The following is a 20,009-nucleotide window of genomic DNA, read 5'->3' on the forward strand; positions in this document are numbered from 1 at the left end:
GTACATCTAGCATTACTCATACATTATATAATGTTATGTATATTATTTTCAATTATCTAAGATTTCTATAACTAAGCATTTATTCCACCTTTAACAATATGTTTACTATATGTATTCGACTATTCTATTATATTAAGTGTTAGGCCACACCAAATTAGTAATTTGGTGTGACCTCTTTGTTTTTGTTTTTTTTTAAATATAATTATTTAATTTTTTTTACAATTATTTAATATAAAAGATTGTACAAGCACACAATGTGTATGCAAAAATTGACTATACAAGCACGCAATGTGTATAATTCGGTGCTAGTATATATTATATAATGTTTAAGTGTCTCGTTGTAACCATTTTGGCGTGTGAGTATGACACAAAAATTTATTTTAAATATCACACTCGATATATTTGTTTTACGAATATATCTCTTGTGAGACGGGTCAATACTGTCATATTTACTATAAAAGGTAGAGTAGTTTTTTGTGTGCAACGATCACACGGATCTTTATCCATGACACGTGTTAACAATTTCTACATTTACAATAAAAAGTAATATTTTTTCATTAGTGACCTAAATATGAGACACGAGAATTTTAGTTTTAAAAAAATATATATTTTTATCGATAATCAAAATAAGAGACATGTCTAAGAGAATTGGCCTACGAGACAATTTTAATGAGTTTTTGTGTTGTTATATAACTTTTATTATATGATCTTATAATTAATAATCTTCGTACCTCTCTCTTTCTTTTCTTTTTTTTTTTATCTTTCCAATTTTTTTCCAATTTCTCCTAATTTTATCTCAAAGCTATTATAGGATATTTTTAAAAAAATAATTTTTTGTTCAAATAAATAAATTATATGAGCATGTAGAAACCTGCACCTATCATGACAAGTATTGGTATTATTTAAGAGTTCCTGAATCCTGATTTCCAAATACCTTCATTTTATTAGTTTGCATGTTTGTATCGTCTCTTGTACCTGCTACCCTGTTTTTTTTAGTGAATTCCCCTTAATCCTCGAGTTGCTAATCCTAATCTGAGGGTGAGACTATGCTGCACCTGGAGTTCTTCTCCAGGTGCAGCATAGCCCTTGGATCAATAGGGCCCACATGAAAATATGTGGGTCCCACATGTTTTCATGTGGACCCTCCCTTGATCCAAGGGCTTAGCTCCACCAGGTGTAGAACACCTGGTGGAGCATAGTCTCATCCCTAATCTGAATATGTACCGCTGGAATGTCCAAAAGAGAGCTATAATCGAGATATATATTATATTTAAGAAAGCCAAACTTTCATTTGGCGCGCCATAATATTTGATGGGCAAGAACTCAATTTAATAACTTGGATCAATTACTTTTTAAAAGGGTAGACCTCGAAGGAAACCCCATTTCACATGAGTCAGAGGCCCATTGGCTCATGCAGAGGGTAAATCGAGGGATGTGCACGAGCGGCAGGGACCTGAAAGAGGGAGCACATGGCCCAATTCCCAGAGCATACCCCCACAATATTTCAGCAGGGAATATGCTCCACACGAGGATCGAACCCGCAACGCTGGGAAATTTCTTCCCACGTCATCTCAGGCCTTACCAACTCGTCTATGCCCCTGTGGAAAACTTGGATCAATTACTAAAAAGCTTATGTAGTGATCAAGCTCATCGAAAGTTCAATAAATTTGTCATTTTTTATCATATGAAGGGGTAAAATTCTCATTTGAGCCAAATTAAGTATATTTAGCTCTTTTAGGGCTCAAATGCCAAATATTTAGCTTTTAAAGGGTTTGATTGCATTTTTAGACCATGATATTTCTCTATAATTACTTGAATTCCTCTTATCCTCCCCATTTGAAGCAAGTGACTTTTAATATTCCAAGGCCTTCTATGTTTGGTTATTTCAAGAGGTGATCGCTGCTAGAGCGTCGAAGGATTTTTGTCGTGAAATCACCCAGCCTCTAATGTTTATTCATGGAGAAAGTGACAGTCCCAAAAAGATCAAAGAATGGATTTTGAATCTTTTAAGTTATACGTCAGAGCAGGAGATCATTAGAGTTTCGGACCCTGATTTGGTGGACCACTCGAATCTGATTCAGGTAGTAGTCGCTTTTATTGTCCGCATCAATGTTCATGGAGTGCTTGCAATATTAGGGATGTAATCGATTTGAGTCAAACTTTTGAATGTTTGGGTTTGACTTGTTTATAATCGAGACAAGCTCGGACTTTATTTAATAAATATATTCATGGCTCATGAGCTTATTCGATCTTGTATCGAGCCTAAACAAATTTAATAAATATAAATAATAAATTTAAATAATCATTAAATTCATCAAAAACTAAATTTTTTTGGGTCTTCTGGAGGGGGACACCCCGTCTTCTACCGCCTCTTACTCATTGGGATTCTTCTGCAGGTGAACTACCCAGTTTATCCTCTTTAATTATTCTTTGCAGCTTTCTTGGGAGTACTTGGGTAACTCTCATTCTTCTATCTTGCTTCAGCGCTTCAGTGGCCAAGAGATCAGCTATAGGATTATGTTGTCTATAATTATGCTTTACTTTTACTTCCCAATCTCTATTCATCAGTCCACGGTTATCAGATTTAATAGGGGGTACCCAATCATTTTTTAGCCACTTAGTTACCATCTCTGAATCCATCTCGAGTATCACCTTCTTGTATCCTTTCTCCCAAATGGTTCTAATATCCATTTGTTTCTCTGGGCATGATACTCTTGAAGGTAAAATCAGCCTTGATTTTTAGATATTTTCTCCTAATTCATTTCAATTTAAAACTCACCTCCACCTTATTTCTTTAAACTCATTTCTCCATTTCCATAGGCACCAAATTCTAATATTAAACATAGTGTTCCAAACAGGGGCGGATCTTCACAGGGGCTGTGGTGGGCTGTAGCCCAGCCCAAAAAAAATTAGTTACTATATATATTTTATATATTACACAAAAAGCCCAAAAAAATCTCACTTTATTAGCAGCCCACGGCCCATCACACCACTTGATTCTCATTATACAATTTTCTTCCCATTGTTCCAAATTTTCTGTTGAGTGTTGACCTAAATATCTCGCTTCATCAGGCGGTTTCCCCTCCAACCAAAGCAATTTTATAATACGAATCCAAGTAATGTTCTCGGTTCTTTTTTTTTTTAATTCAATATTATTTTGATTCAAACAAGGATTTATTGTCTATTTTCTTTAATATTGTTTTAGTTTTTCTTGTTGCAGTAACACTTTAATAGTTTAATTCACATCCTTATTCTGTTTATTTTGTCCAAAATTATAAATACTTGTGTTTATCATAATTAATATTGAATTGATTACCGGTATGCTCAATTAGTGAAAAATTGGTTAAAAAAAACCGAATGGTATGCCGCATGTGTATAGAAAATTCAGTGTAGTCTTGTAGATTTGTAGGATTTAGTTTATTTGCTACATACTTGAAGAAATTACAGTGACTGGAAATGTCCATTTTTTCATAAAATTGCACACGTAATGGTTAAAGGTACAATTCTTAGGGTAGGCCAATCAATGTTATAAAGCTATTAGGATTTAGGAGACTTTCAATTTTATAAAGCAATTAGGATTTACAAGATTCAATTTTATCAGAGTTATGAGTACTATGCTATCCTATTCCTTGTAAAAATGGGAAAACAAAAAAATCGTGTAACTTTTGTCTTGTTTAATTTTTTTTTGTTATATTCTATTTTTTTTCTTTAGAGAATAAAAATTAAAATTATTTATTGTATTTCATATTTGGTGTATTTGAATTTTGATTGTAAGTGTGTAACACTCAACATTAATGGTATACAGATTCTGAAAAAATCGAATATCAACCTACTGCAAAGAAAGGAAAGACATTGATATCCTCTTTTTTTAAGAAGAGAGATCGTCAAACTAGTTAAAGTTCTTCACCTACAGTCCCTACAATGCAACATCATTCAAGTAAAGGTCTTTCCATTCCCAGTGTCCAACTTCCTTCAATTTCCTCTTCTAGCAAAGAACATCATTCATCCTCTACTTGTATTGAACGAGATCTAGGAAAAAAAAAAACAAATATGTGAATATCATGTTAATGAACGAGATGAGATAAGACGTTCATATCTAAAGATGGGGCCTTATCAACCAGATATGTTGGAGTATCCGGGTACAAATTTTGGAAGTCAGAATCGTCGATTTCAAAAAAAATGGTTCCAAAAATTTCATTGGTTGGAGTATTCACCTTCAACAAATAAGGCATATTGTTTTTATTGTTTTCTTTTTATGAATGATGTTAATTCCTCTAATATTTCAGCATTGGTTAATGGAGGATTTGACAATTGGAACAGGGTAAACCAAGGAAAAACATGTGCATTTCTTGCCCATATTGGTTCTGTAGCTTCTTCGCCCCATACTATGTGTGAGAGAAAAGCCGAAAATTTGATGAGACCCTCACAACATATTGATAATGTGATGCATGCTCAATCTAGAGAGGAAAAAGAGAAAAATTGTTTGCATTTGAGGACCTCAATTGTCATTGTTCGGTGGCTGGCACTTCAAGGTTGTGCCTTTAGAGGTAACGATGAATCTCTATCTTCGTCTAATCGTGGGAATTTTCTTGAATTGGTGAAGGCTTTTGCAAAAATGAGTACAAAAATTGATAAAGTTGTACTAGAGAATACTCCAAAAAATGCCCAATATATTGCTCCAGAGATTCAAAAAGAGATTTTACATATTATGGCCAATAGAGTACGTCAGATGATTCGTGAAAAAGTTGGAGATAAATGCTTTTGTATTCTTGTTGATGAAGCATGAGATATATCAAAACGGGAGCAAATGGCCATTATCTTAAGGTTTGTGAACAATCATGGTATTTTGACAGAAAGATTTTTTGCCATCAAAAGTGTTAGCGACACTACCTCATTAAATCTGAAAAAAGAGATATCAAATGTTCTTGTTCATCATGCATGATCTCCAGGTTAAGAAAATCAGAGGCCAAAGATATGATGGTGCTAGCAATATGCATAGTGAATGGAATGGACTTCAAGCATTATTTCTCGAAGATTGTCCATATGCATATTATGTTCATTGTTTTGCTCATCGATTACAAGCATTATTTCTCGAAGATTGTCCATATGCATATTATGTTCATTGTTTTGCTCATCGATTACAACTAACATTGGTTTCTGCAGCTGAGGATGTCAGTATAATTTGGGAATTCTTTTCTCATCTCGATAGTGTTGTCAACATTGGTACTTCTTCTACTAAACGCATTGCTGAGTTACATACTGCACAAAGAAATGAAATCGAACATTTGTTGGCAACTGGAGAACGTGATTCTGGAAGTGGGGCAAATCAGATTGGTAATTTGCAACGAGCAGGAGCCACTCGTTGGAGTTCTCATTATGACTCAATAAAAAGCTTGATAGGTATGTACACTGCAACTTGTAAAGTTTTTGAAGTTCTTAGTGAACATTCTCCAAATGGAAGAGCTAAGGCTGAAGTTCGGGGGATTTACAGAAACATGGCAAGCTTTGAATTTGTTTTCATTTTGCACCTAATGCACAAAATTATGAGAACAACAGATGCTCTTTGTCAAATTCTTCAAAGAAAAACTCAAGACATTTTGGCTGCTATTTCATTTGTCTCTACTACCAAGACTATCCTTCAAGAATTTCGAGAATTCAGGTGGGTCATGAAGTAAAATGTTTTGTTCAAGAAATGAAATCGAAGTCCGTGACCTTGATTCTCCATATAAGCTCGGTCGTTCCCGTCAGCAAACTACAGTCGAGCATCATTACCACTTTGATGTTTTTAATGCAGCAATAGATTTCATCTTGATGGAGTTGAATACTCAATTCAATGAGTCATCGGTGGAACTTCTTTCTCTTAGTACAGCTTTAGATCCAAAAAAATTCATTTGCCTCATTTTGTAGTGATGATATATGCAAGCTTGCAACAAAGTTTTATCCTGAAGATTTCACAGATCAAGACATCATTGCTTTAGAGTATGAGTTGATACATTTTAAGCTTGATGTGATGCAGAATTTGAAGGTTTCCACACTTGTTGAGTTGTGTCAGCAATTGACTGAGAGCGAACGGTCAAAGGTTTACGTTATGTTGACTAGATTGATTCATCTTGTTTTGACGTTACATGTTTCTGCTGCCACTACTGAGCGAGCCTTTTCAGCAATGAAGCATGTAAAAACGTCACTTCGCAATAAAATGGAGGATGACTTTCTTGCCGACTGTTTGACACTCTATATTGAACGTGATCTAGCTAAGGATATAGATGTAGATTCTATTATAGATGAATTTTATGTTTCAAAAGCTCGCATGGCACAACTTTGTTGAACAATATAATATAATGACTTTTTTGTTACATTTTTTTGGGTAATGATATATAGTTTATCAAATTAAGTTCAAGCTCACCCCAATTCATATTCCTGGATTCGTCCCTGGTTCCAACTTGTGTATCATTGTGAATTTTGGTCGATGATTAGTTTTCAACCAGTCCTCAAAGTTGAGTCTCCGATTATCTCGAGCTTTTCTTGCGGTTAAGAAGTCATTCCATATGATATGTGATAAGTGCAAATTATGCACTTAATTTACATATGTTTTGACTTGGCTTTTGTGATGAATCGAGCGGTATTATGCGTATTTTTCTGTTGTTTTTGTGATATGCATGAGATTGACAGAATATGTGCATCGCATGAGAAGATGGTGTTGAAGATATTGGGATGGAATTTTGAGCAAGAAACGGAAAAGCCTAAGCCTTAGAAAAAGAGCCTAGGCGCTGAAATGAGAGTTCAAAGAAGAGGAATCAACGCCTAGGCGCTCAAAAGTCGAAGAACAAGCGCCTAGGCACTAGTTGAGAAGCACCGTAGCGCTATATTTGCGAAGAGGAAGTGCCTAGGCGCCCAACCAAAAAAAAAGAAAGAAAGCAGGGCCTAGGCGCTGCATTATGGGCTTCCTCATATTTTCTTACTATATGATCGAAATCTTCTGTAGCCCTGTAGCATTGAGCATAAAGATCATCTTTAGTGAAACCTATCTTTGCCCTCTCCGCATTACACATAATTTTCTATGTTGAACCATCCATAAGAAAGTGTGCATTCGGTTAGGTGCTTGTAATTTTCACATGTATTTCCCCGAAGCATCTTTCCCGTGTTTATTATTGTCATTAATCAAATCATATGCAGATTTTATTGAGGATAGCCCATTGTATGCTTCCTTACATCATATATAGTCTGATATATCTCATCTTCAAGAAAGGCATAGGTGGCTAACTTATTCTCAACATCTGGTGGCAATAATCCTTCAAGCATTTGCCAATTCCATCCTTCTCCCCTAATCTAGTAATCCTCTACCATTTTTATTCTTTCCTCTTATGCAATATCCTTCAGCAATTCGTACCTAACGGTTCGTCTAACAGCCATCTATCTGCCCAGAGGAGAGTTAATCTTTCATTTTTGGCCACTGCTCTCTTGCATTTTTAAAGGCTAGGAGCAGCCTTAGAAATGTCTTTCCAAGTGTTGGAACATCGATCCCTGATTAGCTTTCATATTTTTGAAACTAGCCTCATTTCGCATATATTTACTTCTCAGAACTCTGGCCCACATGCTATCCTATTCTCCCATGAATCTCCAGCCTAGTTTAGCCATGAAGACAAGGTTTATTTGAGAAAAACTTCTGATTCCCATGCCCCTTTTCTCCTTGGGTTTAGTTACAGCATCCCATTTTACAAAATGACATTTTCGTTCTTCCCCTTGTCCGGCCCATAAAAACTTGCGAATAATTTTTTCCGTTTCCAAGTATAGACCTTTTGGTAACAGAGTCGTTTGCATGGTATAGATAGGAACAACATTTAGTACAGATTGAAGGAGCACCTATCTGAGATACTGTTGTATCTTCCAACTTTCAAGCCTGGATTTCATTCTCTCAAGCACTTGAGAATACAAATTTCTTTTCACTCTTCCATGAATAGATGGGACGCCCGAGGTATCTTCCAATATTTTTTTTAAGAGGGATTCTAGAGATAGCATTCAGGTTCTTAGCCAATGTTTGATCAACATTATTCGAAACAAAAATATGAGATTTATGACGATTAAAAAATCCCTGTCTGGCTTACTTCATCATCGGAGATGACAGAGTTGAAATCTCCCAAAGAGCACTCGGTTCGTTTCTTTCTAAGCATGGCGTTTGATCAGACTAGCATGGACAATCACGGAAATGGTTTATCTTGGTCAAAATTATCAAAAAATATATAATGCTATGAAAATAATGTAACGAGTTATACATATACGAAAATAGTTTTAAAATAAATATATTTTTAAAAAATAAAACTATACTTCAGAAAATTTTGTGTTATTTGGAATTTTTTTTAAATAATATTTAATAGTTGGAGGATACATGCAAAGATATTTTGGAGAGATAAAATGTTAAAATTAGATCTTAAAAAAAAAAAAAAAAAAAGTCACCCTTACGTTTTAAAAAACAGCTTATAAGCTATCAAACATTATAGAAAAAAATTTAGCAAACAAATTTCAACAACTTATAAGCTTCAAAACAACTTATAAATTTTTTGTAAAGATTATAAGTTCAGTTAAATAACCTCTTAATCGATTTGCTTGCTTCTAATGAACCAAATAACCTAGAGCGCTTTGTTTGTTTGATATTGCATTGTTACCAATTTTTTTTTCTCATGCAATGTATGATTGTTTTCTAATTAAAGTTAGGTCATTTAATATGTATTAATTAATAAATTAATACCGACATTTGGTCATATGAGAAAATGCATTATATATATGGAAAATTTCATCCTACCCCATGGGTTTTACCCCATATGATAGGAAAAATTTCGAACCTACCCACGGGATATTACCCCATGGATGGAGTGTTATGATTGGTTTAAATTATGCGGGTTCCACATGATTTATGTGGGTCCCACGTGATTGGACCAATCAAATACTTCCACACCACTCATGGGTATTACCCCATAGGTAGGGTCGAAGAAACCATGTGATAGGTGGAAGCACATGATTGGTCAAATTATGCGGGCCCCACATGATTGATGTGGGGCTCCCATAATTTGAACCAATGAAAGAGTTGCACCTACCCCATGGGGTAATGCCCATGGGATAGGATCGAAGTATCCTATATATAGATGTCATTGTAGACACTGCAATATGGCAATTACAAAATAATATTAAATATCAATACAAATTTTTATTTATTATTAATACATTAAATTTCTACAAAATAAATAGATAATTGATATTTTTGTTGTGAAAAAGTAAAAATTTACGGTAAAAAGTAAAAACTCAAAAACTCAAAATTTATCAAATTCTACACTTTATAAAATTTTTCTCTCTTCACAATTGTGTTTTTCTACACAAATGGAGAGACCTATTTATAGATCTCAATTGGAGATTAGTCAAAAATTAATACATCATTAATTACATCATCACACACTAATTTTCAATATTTTACAACTCAATTTTCAACTTTCAACCTTCAACATTCAACAATAAATAATAATATATATTTATATATATTTTCAACACTCCCCCTTGTGATGATGATCATGATAGAATGACTATCTCCATTACGTGTTGTATACTGCCTCGTTAAAAACCTTACTAGGAAAAACCCATTGGGACAAAAACCATAGTAAGGAAAAAAGAGTGCAGCCACGTAAACTCCCCCTGATGTCAACATGAATGATTCTTCACATATTTCGTAGATTGCGCATCCCAATATTATAAATGTGTTTTCTGAATATCGCCGTGGGAAGTGCCTTTGTGAAGAGATCGGATGAGTTCTCACTTGATTGAATGTAACAGATATCAATATCTTTATTCTTCTCCAGCTCTTGAGTGTATGCAAAGAATTTAGGAGGAATATGTTTAGTTCTGTCACTTTTGATGTATCCTTCTTTCATTTGGGCAACACATGCGGCATTATCTTCATACAGTGTGATTGGATTCTTGTCCACTGATAATCCGCAAGAAGTTTGGATATGCCGAGTCATTGATTTAAGCCAGACACATTCACGGCTTGCTTCATGTAGTGCAATAATCTCGGCATGATTTGATGAAGTTGTAACAAGTGTTTGTTTCTGTGATCGCCAAGAGATTGCAGTGCCTCCACGAGTAAATACATATCCGGTTTGGGAACGTGCCTTATGTGGATCAGATAAGTATCCAGCATCAGCATAACCAATTATTCTCTGATTTGTATCTTTTGGATACAAAAGTCCCAAATCCGTCGTTCCTCGTAAATAACGGAATATATGTTTAATTCCGTTCCAGTGCCTCTTCGTTGGACATGAACTGAATCTTGCCAATAAATTTACTGCAAAAGATATGTCTGGTCTAGTGCAATTTGCAAGATACATAAGGGCACCAATGGCACTTAGATATGGTACTTCAGGACCAAGAACAACTTCATCATCTTCACATGGACGAAATGGATCCTTTTCTATATTCAATGATCTGACAACCATTGGAGTACTTAAAGGATTTGATTGATCCATATTGAAACGTTTAAGGACCTTCTCTGTATAATTAGACTGGTGAACAAAAATTCCACATTCTTTTTGTTCAATTTGTAAACCAAGACAATACTTGGTTTTTCCAAGGTCTTTCATTTCAAATTCTTCCTTCAAGTACATCATAACTTCTTGAATTTCTTTATTCGTTCCAATGATGTTTAAATCATCAACATATACAGCAATAATTACACATCCGGATGTTGTTTTCTTGATGAAAACACAAGGGCATATTGGATCATTTACATATCCCTTTTTCATCAAGTGCTCACTTAGCCGATTATACCACATTCGGCCAGATTGCTTTAACCCATATAATGATCTTTGCAATTTTACAGAATAAAATTCTCTGGGTTTTGAACTTTGTGCTTCAGGCATCTTAAATCCTTCAGGGATTTTCATGTATATATCACTATCAAGTGATCCGTATAAATAAGCTGTAACAACATCCATTAGACGCATGTCCAAGTTTTCAGACACTGCTAAACTGATCAAATACCGAAACGTAATTGCATCCATAACAGGAGAATATGTTTCTTCATAATCAATTCCAGGTCTTTGAGAAAAACCTTGTGCAACAAGTCGAGCTTTATATCTCACTATTTCATTTTTCTCATTTCTCTTTCGAATAAAAACCCATTTGTACCCAACAGGTTTAACACCTTTAGGTGTAAGGACTATAGGTCCAAAAACACTACGTTTATTTAGCGAATTTAATTCAACCTGGATGGCATCTTTCCATTTTGACCAATCCTTTCGAGTTTTGCATTCACCAAAAGATTTTGGTTCATTATCTTCATTTACGATGTCACATGCCACATTGTACGAAAATATCTCATCAATATCTTGTACATTCTTTCGGTTCCATATTTTTCCAGTATTAATATAATTGATAGAGATTTCATGATTCTCGTCAGTTTGTGGTTCTGACAGAATATTTTCATCATCGTGTGTTTCTTCTGGAACACCATTTTCTATTTTCTGATCATCATTTTTCTCTATGTATTTTCTTTTCCGAGGATTTTTATCCTTTGAACCGATTGGCCTTCCACGCTTCAGGCGTTTTATGACATCATGAATGTCTTCATTTTGTTTCTTTGGAATTTCAACTCGAGCAGGGGCATTTACAGCAGGTATATATGATTTTGTTACCCCTTTTGTGTCTGCAAATGCATCTGGCATTTGATTTGCTATTCTTTGCAAATGCACAATTTGCTGTACATCTTTATCACATTGTTTAGTTCTAGGATCCAAATGTAATAATGATGGTACATACCATGTGATTTCTTTTTTCGATGTGTTTTTTTTCTCCCCCTAACATTGGGAAGTTATTTTCATCAAAATGACAATCAGCAAACCGTGCTGTAAACACATCGCCTGTCTGAGCCTCAAGATATCTAATGATTGATGGACTATCATAGCCGATATAAATACCATTCTTTCTTTGAGGTCCCATTTTTGTTCTTTGAGGTGGTGCAATAGGCACATACACCATACATCCAAAAATTCTCAAATGAGAAATATCTGGTTCTTTGCCAAATACAAGCTGCAATGGGGAGTGTTTATGATATGCACTTGGCCTGATGCGAATCAATGCAGCAGCATGTAAAATTGCATGTCCCCATATAGAAATAGGGAGTTTCGTTCTCATAATCATTGGTCTAGCAATCAACTGCAGACGTTTAATCAATGATTCAGCTAATCCATTTTGTGTATGAACATGAGCTACAGGATGTTCAACAGTAATTCCCATCGACATACAATAGTCGTTAAAAGTCTAGGAAGTAAATTCTCCAGCATTATCAAGTCTTATTTTCTTGATCGTATATTCGGGAAATTGATTCCGCAATTTTATTATTTGAGCCATCAATTTTGCAAATGCCACATTCCGAGTGGACAATAAACATACATGTGACCATCTGCTAGAGGCATCGATCAATACCATAAAGTATCGAAATGGTCCACATGGTGGATGAATTGGCCCACAAATATCACCTTGAATACGTTCAAGAAATATGGGTGATTCCTTTTGGATTTTAGCTGGTGATGGTCTTATAATAAGTTTCCCCAGAGAACATGCCTTACACTGAAACTTATTATTCTGAAAGATCTTCTGGTCTTTCAGTGGATGACCACTTGTATTTTCTATAATCCTTCGCATCATTATTGAACCAGGATGTCCCAATCGATCATGCCAATTTGTTAGTATTGAAGAATTTCCAATAACCATATTTGATTCGATTGGACTTATATGTGTATAATGCAATCCAGTAGGGAGCATTGATAATTTCTCAACTACATATTTCTTTCCTGATTTATATGTAGTAAGACACATATATTTCTCATTTCCTTCGGTTATTGTTTCCGTATCATAATCATGAGATTATATATCATTAAAACTCAACAAATTTCTTTGTGATCGTGGTGAATATAAAGCACTATTTATCAAAAAATTTGTACCATTAGGTAACAAAAATTGTGCTTTGCCACATCCTTCAATCAAGTCTACAGGACCTGATATTGTATTCACCATTGTTTTTGTTGGTTTTAATTCCAAGAAATATTTTTCATTTCTGAGGATAGTGTGAGTTGTACCACTATCTGGTATGCAAACTTCCAGTGCATTATTTCCATCTTTGATCATAGCATTTTCCATAATGATCTTCAAAAATAATATGCAATAAAATGAATTAAGAAAGATACATGCAAACAATACATGCAAAATATAATATGTTTTATAAAATAAAAATTACATTGTTACATTCTTTTCCCACCAGTATATTTAATCAATATCTTCGAAATCATTCAAAAAGTAGGCAGCATCTAAATTCATTGAACCACTTGCATGGTCAATGTTTTCAGTAAAATTGGTCTCTTTTTCTTTCCCCTTTATTGAATCTTTATAGAGCTTACACAGATGCTCAGGGGCTCGACAAGTTCTTGACCAATGTCCTGGAGTGCCACATCTATAACAAACACTCTCAGTTCTTTTTGGATGATTTTCATTTTCACCCGTATTATCATGCTGCCTCTTTTGTGGGTGGTTCGTGACGTTCCTTTGAGATGAGTTATTGAAATAACCATCTCTTTTATTTTCAAATCCACGGCCTCGACCACGACCGCGATCATTTCTACGCCCACGTCCACGCCCACGTCCTCGTCCACGACCTCGACCAAAATCTTGTCTATATCTTTGATTTTGGTTTTCATTTTTACTTACGACATTTGCTTCAGGAAATGCCGTTGAACCAGTAGGTCTGGACTGATGATTTCTCATGAGCAATTCATTATTCTTTTCCGCCATGAGTAAACATGCGATGAGTTCTGAGTATCTTGAAAATCCATGCACTCTATATTGCTGTTGTAGAGTTATATTTGATGCGTGGAATGTGGAAAATGTCTTTTCAAGCATTTCCATCTCAGTAATATTATGCCCACAAAATTTCAGCTGTGAGACAATTCGATACATCGCAGAATTATAATCACTCACCTTTTTAAAATCTTGGAATCTTAAAGTATTCCATTCATCTCGTGCGGTCGGAAGTATAACTTCCCGTATATGCTCAAAACGTTCTTTTAACCCTTTCCACAAAATCATTGGGTCTTTTTCGGTCAAATATTCACATTTCAACCCCTCATCAAGATGTCTGCGTAAAAATATCATCGCTTTTGCTTTATCTTGTGAGGATGATATGTTATTTTCTTTGATAGTTTCGTTAAGACCCAATGACTCGAGATGCATTTCTACATCGAGGGTCCATGGCATATAATTCTTTCCGGTTATATCAAGTGCAATGAATTCGAGTTTCGCCAAGTTCGACATGGTGGTACTAGAAAATAACAATGCATTTTATTAGTTAATTTCCATAAATATGACAATACAAAATAATGGAAGAACGTAAATTACAAGTGCGTATACAAATAGAGAAAAAATATGTGTTGGAAAATCGCTGGTGAGTAAAAGACTCGTGAGCATGATGATCATAGTCGTTATGAAAAATATCCTTATAAATGTCATCATCTCCATCTTCGAAAAAACCGAGGATAAAATATTTTGAGAGAAAGAATGAATTTGGTGTGATTGAAAATGAGTTTGAGTGAACATATTTATAGGGCAAAAACTAGCCGTTTTGTTACCGTTTGTGACCGTTGGGGGTAAAGAAAAAATTGAGTATGTGTTGAATAAAAATTCGTGATAATCATGTAATGCATATAATGATAATCATAGTTAAATAATTATGTATATCATATCACATTATTATAAGATCGGTGTCGTAGACAGCCTTTTATATAATGTTGTGAAATTATACCAATATAGTTAGTATAAAGTCAGGTATAGTATATCATATCACATTATTATAAGATCGGTGTCGTAGACAACCTTTTATATAATAACATGATATTATACAAATATGGTTAGTATATAAATACACAATAATATATCATATCACGTTATTATAAGGTCAGTGTCATAGACAACCTTTTATATAATAACATGAAATTATATATTAATATAGTTAATATATATACATAATAAATATATATCACGTTATTGTTTAAAAACCTTAGAGGCTTTTATACTTGTCGTATCCCTTACCGGGAGTGTGGGATGTCGTCTTAACATCCTCCCAGGATTTATAACAAGTTTTGAAAAAAAACTTATTTTTTTCATAACATGATATTATATATTAATATATACACAATAAAAATATATAAACAGTAAAATAAAAATTCTTACTTGTTGAATATTTTTGACTTCTTCTTGTATTTTGGAGCGTCGGAAAATATAGAGAACCTTCGAGCGATCGTGCTGATAACGTGTTGTGAAAAAGTAAAAATTTACGGTAAAAAGTAAAAACTCAAAAACTCAAAATTTATCAAATTCTACACTTTATAAAATTTTTCTCTCTTCACAATTGTGTTTTTCTACACAAATGGAGAGACCTATTTATAGATCTCAATTGGAGATTAGTCAAAAATTAATACATCATTAATTACATCATCACACACTAATTTTCAATATTTTACAACTCAATTTTCAACTTTCAACCTTCAACATTCAACAATAAATAATAATATATATTTATATATATTTTCAACAATTTTAATATATTTTGTGACCAAATTAAGATGACAAATTGCACTAAATGGAAGAAAATACTATTATTTTAAGTATTTGAAATTAAATCTTGCACCAAATGAAAGAAAATACTAATAATAATTGAAATCAAATTTTGTGATTAATGAAAAATAATCACCAAATGAATCACGAGAAGCCAATCAAATTATGGCACCTCGTAAAATATTAAAAAATGATAAAAATCTGCATCATTCGACTATAAATAAAGGGCAATGGACCAAAAAGAGACACAACACAACATACTAGAGATAAGAAGTATAAATGAATTCTAAGGCTCAAATTATCTCAACTCAAATTCAAGAAATTCAAGGAAATCTAAAAAAAATTCAAGGGCGTATTCAATGTGTTATTCCTCAAATTCATTTAAATTCATCAAATTCGAGAAGTTCAAGGCATGATTCAAGGAATTGATTATGTTTTTCTTCAAATTAATAAAATTCAAGAAGATCGTGTTCTTCATCAAATAAATCAAGTTAAAGAAGATCCTTTTTTAATCAAATTAATCAAATTCAAGAAGATCGCGTTCGTTATCAAATTCAAAATCAACAAATTTGAAGACGTGATTCAAGACATTTATCTCGTCCTTCCAAAATTTTGAAGTTTAATTCAATATCAATATGTTAACATTCAAATTGACGTTATCAAAACATCAAATCAAATCTCAAAATATCAAATCAAGCTTTCACGAAGATCAAATTCTCAAAAAAGTCAAATTCATCAAAAAATTGTTATTGAAGAGAAAAATCAATGAATTATCTAGAGATTGCATACACAAATATTTATTTAATTTATCAAATTCATTTTGTATCCAACTTTCTATTTCTTAATTCCAAAACATGGAAAAAAAATTTGCGCTACAGTCATAGATCATACAATCGAACGACAACCACCTCATATTATAAATCCAACTATGTATCTATTATTGAACACAAATTAGAGCATGATACAACATAAATCGAACTATTAATTTTAATATAATGAGCCGTAGTGCACAACAATATGTAAATATCATAATTTACTAGGCGGGCCCGGTTATTTTTCCTTTGGGCTAAATTTAGACGGCAAATAAATTATTGACTAAAGTAGATCACTGATGATATTATTTTATGTCATGATATGATAATGTATATCAATCTTGAAAATTATAGTTTTTAAAATAGTTTTTCTTTTAATCTTTGACTACTACCTATTTTGCTAATGTCTATGTTAATACATCAGATCATATTTGATTTTAATAATATATCATATCATATTTTAGCAAATAAATTTTGTCTCGCAATACATCTATGTAACTTTGACTAAATTCTGAGTTAGGGTGCGTGCTGCAGATCTAAAATCAAGATTACTAGCTCAAAAAACTTTTATATAATATTATCAGCGAACACGGTATTTCACATATGAAATTTATTTATTTTTTTTCCCCAAAAATATAATATTCTCCGTTAACTCTACATACTTTTTAATCTGACGAGTTTCATTTGCATTTGTAGGCAACATCAACCTACCTGTTAGGATGCTGTCTCTTTCATTCTGTTAACAAATCTCTAATATTGGGCTAAACTTTGTTCATGGTCGGGTTTTTCAATTTTAACCCAATGAACACCTTTAATTTTAGAAATCGGGTTTTTTTTTTTTTTAAGATCGGGGTTTGATATTATATTAAAATTATAAACATTACCGAAGGATGACCCACAAAGGACGAGAGTCCAACACATAACGTTGAGCTTTAAGCTCAATTCTATCCGAAAAAGGCTAACTCAGGTATATTATTGTTCAAATTCATATATACTAACTCCTAAAAATTTAATTTAATCGATGTGAACATTTAGTAGAGATAAATAATGGAACTACTCAAGGAGAGACCATAACAAATGAATCAATGGCTCTTGAATGTGAACCACGTTTTGATGTAAGACGTAAATGTGTTGTCATATCAAGAAAAAAAAATCTAAAATTTAATAAATTATAAATATATTTATTTTGACAGCAAATTAAATTTGAAGTGGAAAACAAAAAAAACAAAAACAAAAACAAAAGGCAAAGTGAGGCGTGATCATGGAGCCGAGAAAGTCAACTTCGTCCTAAAAGCTAAAGTCCAACACACAACAAAGAGTTTGGGCTCTGATACCCTGTTAAGAAAGGAAATTTGAATCTAACTCACCTCAAAAAGCTAGTTCAAGAGGTGAAGGTTGTCCTTGTTTATATTAAAAGCTCCCAAAAATTCTATTCTACCAATATGGAACAATATTTCAACACATATATATAACTTCCAATAATTTAATCACGTTTAGCGACTTAATCGTTACAACTTACAAGCATATATAGAAATAAATAATGGAACTACTCAAGAAGGGACCATAACAAACGAATCGATGGCTCTTGCATGTGAGCCACGCTTTGATGTAAGATATAGTCTTATAGAAGTATTGTCATATATTAAAAAAAAATAAAAATAAAAAATCTAATACCTAACAAATTGTAAATATATTTATATTGAATAAAAATTAAAATGAATGGAGGCAAAAAGAAAAAGGCAAAGTGAGACGTGATGATGGAGCAGAGAAAGTCATGCAAGGTGTGTGTGACGGGAGGAGCAGGCTATATTGCATCTGCGCTGATCAAGAAACTTCTGAGTGAAGGCCATTTTGTTCACGCTACACTAAGGGATTTGGGTATATATGCTTTGATTTTTATTTTTAATCTTGATTCTGGGCTTTTTCGAGTACTTGTTCCCTTTTATTTTAACAAAACAAACATGTTTTGTATTTGTATATATACTACTCTTATGCTAGTATATACTAAGGGTAGCATGAAATTTCCCTTAAACCTCTAATTAACATGATGGTGTTTGAATGATCTATAGATGATCACTCCAAGGTCGATATTTTAAAGAGTTTTGATGGGGCAGACACGAGACTCAAACTATTTAAAGCTGACATATACAGAGCCGAGGAATTTGAGGAAGCAATCCGAGGTTGCGAGTTTATTTTCCATGTCGCAACTCCTTGGCTCCACTCTGACGGACACCAGGTAGGTATTCTATGGTATATAGTTTTTTTAGACCAAGTGCAATTAATATTTTTGTAATGATGATGGATCTGAACACGAAAGCAGTACGAGAACCGGATCGATGCGACTGTGGATTCGGCGAGGAGAATTGCGAGTTTGTGCGTTGGATCGGGAACAGTGAGGAGGCTTATCTACACAGCTTCTGTGATGGCTGCTTCACCATTGAAGGATGATGATGGTACTTATTATAAGGAGTATATGGATGAAAATTGTTGGACCCCTGCTCATTTCTCTATCCCTTACACAAGTGATTATTTTGAGGTAATTGACTCATTTATTTACTATGGTGACAATTGGAGTAATCTCAATGAAAAATAACATTTTGTAGGATTATACTAAAGCGAAGACATTGGCTGAGAGAGAGCTTTTAAGCAGCTTTGACAATGGAGAAATGGAGGTGGTGACACTAGCTTGCGGCCTCGTCGGCGGAGAGACTCTGATGCCTCACACGCCCGAAAGCGTAAAGGCAATCTTGGGACTTCTCGTAGACGATGGATTTGCATACCGTGCACTCAAATTTCTAGAAAATTTGCTTGCAAAAGTCCCATTAGCTCACATTGAGGATATAACAAATGCCCTTGTCTTCTGCATGAATGAACATAGTATGAATGGTAGATTCTTGTGCGCAAATGGATACGTTTCGACTGCAGATATGGCCCTATACTGTCAAACGAAATACCCAGAATTTAGTATAAAAAAAGAGTGAGTTTTTTTATAAACAAAAAATAAAGTCATTGTTCTTGTTTGCACAACATTTAAAGTTAGAATCTTGATTGGCTTTCAGGCACTTGGAATGTCCTAACAGAGACACCAAATGGAAATCTGTTCTGCTAGAGAAAAGGGGGTTCGAGTATAAATATGATTGGCGTGTGGTTCTGGATGAAAGCATCAGATGTGCGAAAAAAATGGAGATGTTTGGATATAAATAAATTCACGCGGGGTAATTTCCTGATTTTTACCTCTAAATTTTAACACATATATGTATGTTGGAATAATGGAAATGAAATTCGTCAAAAATAAGTATTATGAAACATGTATTGGAAACTGTGTACGGAAAGTATGTTTTTGGGCTAAGAATATTTATATGTAATCGATGTATACTTTATATGATCGCAGCCCTTTCTATGTTGTTCCTTTCTTTTATTGGGCTCTTACTTCTTCTCAACTAGGGCCGAGACTTTGGGCCATAAATTCAAGAAGAGAATACAAACATCAACAATGGTTACCTGAGAATCCATGACAGCTTGCAGTTGAAACTGAAATTTAAAATTTTAAAT

At 33.7% G+C, this 20,009-nt stretch overlaps 2 protein-coding genes across 3 annotated transcripts; both read left to right on the forward strand.

Annotated features, from left to right (window-relative positions):
• The first annotated feature begins 4,102 nt into the window (after window positions 1–4,102).
• LOC140860512 (uncharacterized) lies at window positions 4,103–6,325 on the forward strand. Its single transcript, XM_073263519.1, has 4 exons — window positions 4,103–4,139; window positions 4,287–4,720; window positions 4,950–5,659; window positions 5,908–6,325. Exons 1-4 carry the CDS (start codon window positions 4,103–4,105, stop codon window positions 6,323–6,325), a joined length of 1,599 nt encoding a protein of 532 aa, XP_073119620.1.
• Window positions 6,326–18,193: 11,868 nt separating this feature from the next.
• Window positions 18,194–19,865, forward strand: LOC140866933 (NADPH HC-toxin reductase 1-like). Of its 2 annotated transcripts, none has more exons than XM_073271995.1 (5): window positions 18,194–18,335; window positions 18,527–18,693; window positions 18,778–18,993; window positions 19,061–19,434; window positions 19,517–19,865. In XM_073271995.1, the coding sequence occupies exons 1-5, from the start codon at window positions 18,212–18,214 to the stop codon at window positions 19,659–19,661; spliced, it is 1,026 nt and encodes a 341-aa protein (XP_073128096.1). In that variant the 5' UTR covers window positions 18,194–18,211; the 3' UTR covers window positions 19,662–19,865. The 2 variants fall into 2 exon arrangements, with proteins under 2 accessions (XP_073128096.1, XP_073128097.1); XM_073271996.1 differs by having other exon boundaries at window positions 19,079–19,434.
• The last annotated feature ends 144 nt before the right edge of the window (window positions 19,866–20,009 follow it).

This window comes from Henckelia pumila, chromosome 4 (assembly GCF_033568475.1).
Source record: "Henckelia pumila isolate YLH828 chromosome 4, ASM3356847v2, whole genome shotgun sequence".
Lineage (NCBI taxonomy): Eukaryota > Viridiplantae > Streptophyta > Magnoliopsida > Lamiales > Gesneriaceae > Henckelia > Henckelia pumila.